Consider the following 6,804-nt stretch of genomic DNA (forward strand, 5'->3'; position numbering starts at 1 on the left):
CGATGGGTCTGCAAATTTTTGGAAGATCGAGGAAATCATTACAGGAGAAGTACTGCGGCTGCAATGCAGCAGTGGGAATCGTCCTGTGCGCAAGCCCTCATTTAACTTCTAGTGCCCGGGAATGCAGCCGCGGTACTCCTCCTGTTAGTGTGAGTCCCACGGCTGTGCTCATCATGAATAAATTAATTCATGATGAGCACAGCCGCGGGACTCCGTGTTCAGCTCAGCTCCCCTGATTGAATTTACACAGGCCGTTCTCGCTTACATGTTCGGTAAGCGAGAAAGGCCCGATTCGCCACAAGATCAAATTTTAAAATTTTGCTCGCTCATCCCTTGTCATACCTCTGTGCATACTAATGGTCCTGAATTTCTGTGGGCAGTCATGCAAACTTTAACTATCATTATTATTTTTTTATAACCTCAAGAATTATTTATTGGAAATAGATTTTTTAAATGGCTATGGCCACATGAACAAGTAGTATAAGAGAGCTTGGGTCACCCTGTTTTTCCTGTGCCCTTTCTTGGATATCACACTGCAAACATGGTTCTTACACAAATATTCCACAAATGATCCAAAATTGTCTCCAATGTCCAACCAGACAACCAATATACCATCCATATATCTAATGAGTCTCATATATTGATTACTTAAATGTTTATTCCCGTAGTGGAAGGGATATTATTTTTTACTGTGCTCTGTTTAGGTTGGGCATATGGAATTGAATATGTGTGTTCTTTTTTGTTAGTATGAAAAGTTATATTGTCAAGTTGCTAGATGGTAAACTAGATGATAATCCTAACTCAGTGGTAAATCCCAACTCAGATGGTAAATCACAAACAAATCTAAATGTCTACAATTAAATGTTCCTTATAATTATAATTCAGTGATCCCAAACCAGTAGCTCATGATGTGGATATCTACTTTTGATTTGGCTCACAGCAGTGAATCTACAGGTCTTTAGTATCCGTCTTTCCAAACATCCGCTGTTGGGGATTTCCTAAAAATCACTTTAAACCCTTTACAAGAATACTATCTTGTAATAGTAATACAACAACATGCTCAATCTATACCTTCAACAGCATATACAAGCAATAGACTTTTATTATGTTATCCTGGGTGAAAAAGTCACCAACTAACACCAGCAGGAGCTTGCAGATAGAATATTTCTATTAGTATATATCTACAGTTTTCTCCATGAGCCACAAAACTGCAAAAGGAACCAAAAGTGAACTAAAGTTCCCTAATACCCAAATCAATAGGACAAAGGAGAATGCCTGTCTAAGAATGACTAACAAGCTAATAGAACTCAAATAGACGGATGTTACTGGAAAATCCAGTTTTGTGTTTTATTGTATTATGTTTTTCATACATGCCCATTTTTTATCATCATTTTTACCCACTAACTGCAATTACACAGGCTCTCTTTGTTCATTGTAACATGTAGAGAACAGAGGAATGATATAAGAAGTAGAGATTTCTGCTGGGGAAAAAAATTGCTTTCAAGCAGAAAAAAAGAACTGCTCATCAATGAACACAAAGCATTATTGTTTGATGAAAACGGAAAGATCATATTGGAACAAAGATAGTTATTCAGCAAAAAATCTGTCCATCGTAAAATGCTGTACTACCAAAAAGACATTATTGTCTAGTTCTGGAAATAAGCATGGGGTGAAATGTATCTGTGGACAAAAAGCATAATTTCTTCAATTATTCCTGGTTGGTTCTTGCATGCACAGATATTGTTTACATTTTGGAAACAAGCAGAGTTGAGTTAAGAAGTTCTGGACTGGGGGTTAGTTGGATATGTATTTGTAGTAGATAAATAGACCCTCAAAATAGGGACCACATACAGGGTGCATGTATTAGGATATTTTCCACCTTCTCTTCTTAGGTAGAAACTCCAAATGCAAATTAAGCCATACTACACATCCAGTATACAATATCCATATCCAGTATACCAATTTGGTCTCATATTATCATGGCTTTTCTAAGTACAAAAATATCTGATACGAGAATCAGCAAATGAAAGTGAACCATAATCTAAAGAAAGGTAATGGTTCTGTATAACACGGTACACCAGCTATTTCCAGCCAGTGCATTCTGGAACTGTTAAGCTGCGTACACACGTGCAATTCTTGTCGTTGGAAAGGATCTTTCACGATCCTTTCCAACGACAAAGGACTACACGATGCTTGAACGAGTGCTGTACATACAGCACCGTTCTGCTCTATGGAGAGGGGAGGAGGAGAAAGACCGAGCGGCACCCTGCTGTGCACTCTCCCCCTTCCCTTGCATTAGGATCGCTCGTCGTTCATCGTTCGTGGATCCACCAGGACGGATCCACGGACGATGAACGATGCCGACTGTACACACGCCAGATTCTCGCCCGATATCTGGCCGATGCCGATTATCGGGCAAGAAAAATCTGACGTGTGTACGCAGCTTTAGGCTTCTCCAAAGTCTGCTAGGGGGGTTCCTTAGGTTCTGGCTTACTGATCTCCCCTGGGGTAAATCATTTAGGAAATATTGTTTATTGTTTCAATGTCAAGACTGTACAGAAGCATGAAACAACTTTAAAGTGCAATTTTTCAGCTCACTGGGGATAAGCTTTAACCCACCCCAACCTTTCCCTGCATCATCTACTCCTTTCCATGCATTTCTACTTTTCTGTTCAGCCAGAGATAGGAAGCCTTGTGTAATCTCCAAACCAAATTGTTGGAGTTCACATGATGCCTTGGACCTCTCCATTGACCCCATATGACAGTCCTGGGCCAATCAGCACTACATGAAAGATGGAATGATTCCTGTTTTCTTTTTTACCTACATAGCAAAAGGAAAAGTTCACATGCAGTAATGTAAATGAGCCACTAAGGAAGCAATATTCATCAATACAGGAATTGGAGAACTTCATTATTAAGACGTGGGTTTTGAATTGGAGTCAAATTCTTCAGTATTTTTCAGTACTGCTACCAAACACTAAGGCTGCGTACACACATGCAATAACTGTCGCTGGAAAGGATCTCTCACGATCTTTTCAAGCGACAGTTCTGATCTGTTTCATAGAGAGGGGAGGGAGTAGAGCGAAGGAGCAGCACCCCGCTGTGCTCTCTCCCTCCTCACTTTCATTACAATTGTTCGTCGTTCATCGTTCATGGATCTGCCGGGACGGATCTATGAATGACGAGCACTGTTCAGATTCTCTTCCGATTGCAGCCCTGAAGCAATTATCGGATGAGAATCATCATTATTTTCCAGTAGTCTAAGCAGACATCAAAAACAATAAAGTTCGAGTAGCTTGCTAGATATGATTCTAAGTGTGGACATTTGCAATCTCCATACTTTTACGTCCCTAAGGAACAATCACATTCTTTACAAATAATAAATGCCAACTGTATTCATTTTAAATCCAGAGACTTTATTCCCAGAATTAGGTAAGCATTAGGTGTAGAAAGTATATTTGTGTTGAATAAACTAGTAGGTAAATTACTTTCCAACAATTACTCTCCATTATATCCATGAAGCTTGTTATGTTAGGTGTCATTAGTGTTATTAATATATATTTATAAAGCACCAGCATCTTCTGTGCCACTTTACAAATGGCCAAATATATTCAGAATAATCACATTCACCTGTTCACTGGTGTCTAGTTTGGACTTGCTTTCCTTCTCAGCCATTTTGTCTGGTAAGTGACAATGTCATTGTGCTTAGATCACTCCAAAGATGTGCAAGATGGTAGCAGATGTTCTATCAATATATTTTACATGTTTAGTATAACACATCCAAACATAGTAATGGCCCTTATTGCACTCATTACACCTCTGACTGATGCAGGACAGTTTTGTAATGTACATGTTCTCAAATAGAGTTACCATTGTGTTGTTTTGTTTTGAACATTTCTGCTTTGGACATGAAGAGCTATACTGGAGTTATGTATTTTATAGTTTCTGTATTTTAAACATGCTTCATTCATATAAACCTCACATTAAACGGAAATTAAACAAAAGGTCCTATACCCTTCACAAGCCAGAAAAACATTTAAAAGTGTCACCTAGGGGGTCTAATTTCTAGTGGGGATCAGGTAGCACATTTCACATTCTGCTGGACAGTGCAGTATTCACTCCACATTACATTTGCAATGTAGTGGTTATTCATAAAATGCAGACTGTGGTATGGATACTCTATTATTCAGTGGGATTCTCCATCATCCTGCAGAGGAACTCACAGTGCTTTATAAATGTAGTATTATCTGTTAGGTACATCTGTGGTAGGTCCAAACTTCCATACTTCCATACTACTTTTTAAAAAAAATAAAGACCTAAGAGTTTACACAGCAGGAACAGGGACATAGGAAGGCAATACAATGTGATTGTTTATATGATTTTTCACCACTATCATAATCAAAAAATGTTTAGGTTTAAGCCTCATTTTCTACTGTCAATAACATCATTTAGACTTTTTGCTTACAGTAGTACATTTAACCTGTTTTTGCTGCCACAGCATATAATTTACCTTGTAACTTGAGTCCTTGTTCCAAAGTCAAGGGATCTCATAGACTGCAACACTTCAATACAACCCATGTACTGAAAAACAAAATCAGAGATTCAGTCTGTATAAAATGATGAATATGTGTATTTTTTTGGGTATAAAAATAAAGTGCACATTGCTACATACCAGTCTTTTTTATTCTTTTTTTATTATTATTATTATTATTATTCATGCAGCAGCTTTGGTTTTGGTTCATATTATCCACATATGCAAAGAACAGTTGATGGGGGAGCCAGTTAACCTAACTGTTTCTGGAGTAATGGGGGAAAACATTATCCAGAAATACCCACCCAAACACTGGGAAATCATGCAACCTCCTTGAAGATAGTGTCCTAGTCAGGATCCATACCTGGGATCCAGTGCTGTAGAGACAAAATTGCTAACTACTAAGATATCCATGCCACCAACATACCAGTCTTTGCATTAGTACAATGCATACAAAATGTTTAATTTATAACATTTGTTGTTAACGTGTAAACCACAAAACTTGAAAGCATTTGGTTTGTGATAGTGAAAGCACTGGGATTATGCAGAATACCATACATGTTAACTACAGATAAGTGATAGCAATAATAAAAGCACATTTAGAATGTTTAAAATAGCCCATGGAACATGTGGAGGTCAACACTTAAAGCCCAGTATATTTATAAGGCTACCATCACTGGTTTATACCATTACAGGTTAAAGTTAATCTTTAGAAATGTTTTGCACAATGTTATGCATAAAGTATATCTCAAGGCAAATTTTTTTTAAGTTAATATAGAAGAGGAAATTATAAGATTTTCAGTCCCAATTGGGGAACTCTACTTGTACTAGTAATCATTGTGAAATGTTGGGGGAGTCAAACCATCTAAAAGAAGAGAACTATCCCCTCCAATGGTACATAGACAGCAAAAAATTACAACCGTTAATAAACCAAAAATACAAAAAGTGTTTGGACATTCATATCAAACATTCCTATGTCAATTCTCTATCAGCTGCATATAGTACATTCTGTGCATTTAAAGTATAATACCTAATAATAAATGTTTCCTTTACAAAGAGCTTTGTATATACAAACATTCAGAATTGTTTCCTATAAACATTTCCCTTTTCATTTACTTTTGTGCATGCAGGTCTTTTTCCTCTTATGTGCATAACTTGTGTATTACAAACTTCAAAGGAATGACACCTCGTCAGCTGTCTTGAAAACTGTTTGATCCTAACAGTAAACATGGGACAAGGATGTTATATAAGGGCTTCATCCCACATGAAAATCACAAGGGGGGTTTCTAAATCTAAAGCAAAACTGAGCTTATAAAAGGAGCTATAAAAATACTGTATTGTGCAAATTGATGTGCTAATCTTACTTGAGATTTAATGTAAAAGGGGTGTTATTGGCTTTGTTTTTCAATGTATCATCTTACTTGCCTGCTGCAATACCCAGGTAATGGTTACCCAGACCCTATTTATATTGAAAAAAGTTGTAGCTCTGAAGGATTTGCCCATTCAAAATATGTATTTAAATTTTCTTTCCCAAATAATTTACCCCGTCTTTCCTTTACCATTGCAGATAAATTTAAAGATTCACCCATCTGTCTCTCCAGTGGAAGACTCACACTTTCAGCTGCTTTGAACAGAACAGTATGGTGACCGTGGCAGAGTAGTGAGTGGGGTGATGGGGTTAGGTATGTATTCTGTGGGCTTTGGGTGGAAAACCTTAACTCTGCTTTACTTGACCCCTACACTTTGCATTAGTTACACATGACCTCTGTGCTTTGTGTTAATTATTCCTAACCTGTTCTTTCTGAGTTACTCCTAATCCTTGCAATCTGCCATTACTTACTCCTGATCTTTGCACTCTGGGTTACTTAGGTCTGACCCTTTCACTCATTACATATGCATTCACGATGTGGTATATCTCTGTACTCTACATTACATACTACTGACCCCTTTATTATGTGAGATTAGCCTCTGGACTCTACATTACTTACTACTGACCTGTGTACTCTGCATAACATACAATAGACCACTGCACTCTACATTACTCTACATTGGGCCATTGATGCTGTTACATATTGTTGTTACCATACATTACTGACCCCATCAAACTGCTTTACATACTACTGAGCCCTGCACCCTGTGCATATTATGTATGCAGAAAGCATAAGCAATAAAAAATTGCAAAAATGATCCTTTTGTGCTGAGGTTTCTGTGAGACATTCATAAACAAGGGCTAAGACATGCATTCTCCTTTCACCATGAGCTACAGTAATTTA

At 37.6% G+C, this 6,804-nt stretch overlaps 1 protein-coding gene across 1 annotated transcript in view; it reads right to left on the reverse strand.

Annotated features, from left to right (window-relative positions):
* The window catches only part of SHC4 (SHC adaptor protein 4), a 41,410-nt gene that overhangs the window by 24,779 nt on the left and 9,827 nt on the right, over positions 1-6,804 (reverse strand). Inside the window, exon 2 of the mRNA XM_072402404.1 lies at positions 4,511-4,581. Coding sequence (XP_072258505.1) covers positions 4,511-4,581 — 71 coding nt within the window. The remainder of the gene's footprint in view (positions 1-4,510; positions 4,582-6,804) is intronic.

The sequence above is a fragment of the Pyxicephalus adspersus genome, chromosome 2, assembly GCF_032062135.1.
Source record: "Pyxicephalus adspersus chromosome 2, UCB_Pads_2.0, whole genome shotgun sequence".
Classification (NCBI taxonomy): domain Eukaryota; kingdom Metazoa; phylum Chordata; class Amphibia; order Anura; family Pyxicephalidae; genus Pyxicephalus; species Pyxicephalus adspersus.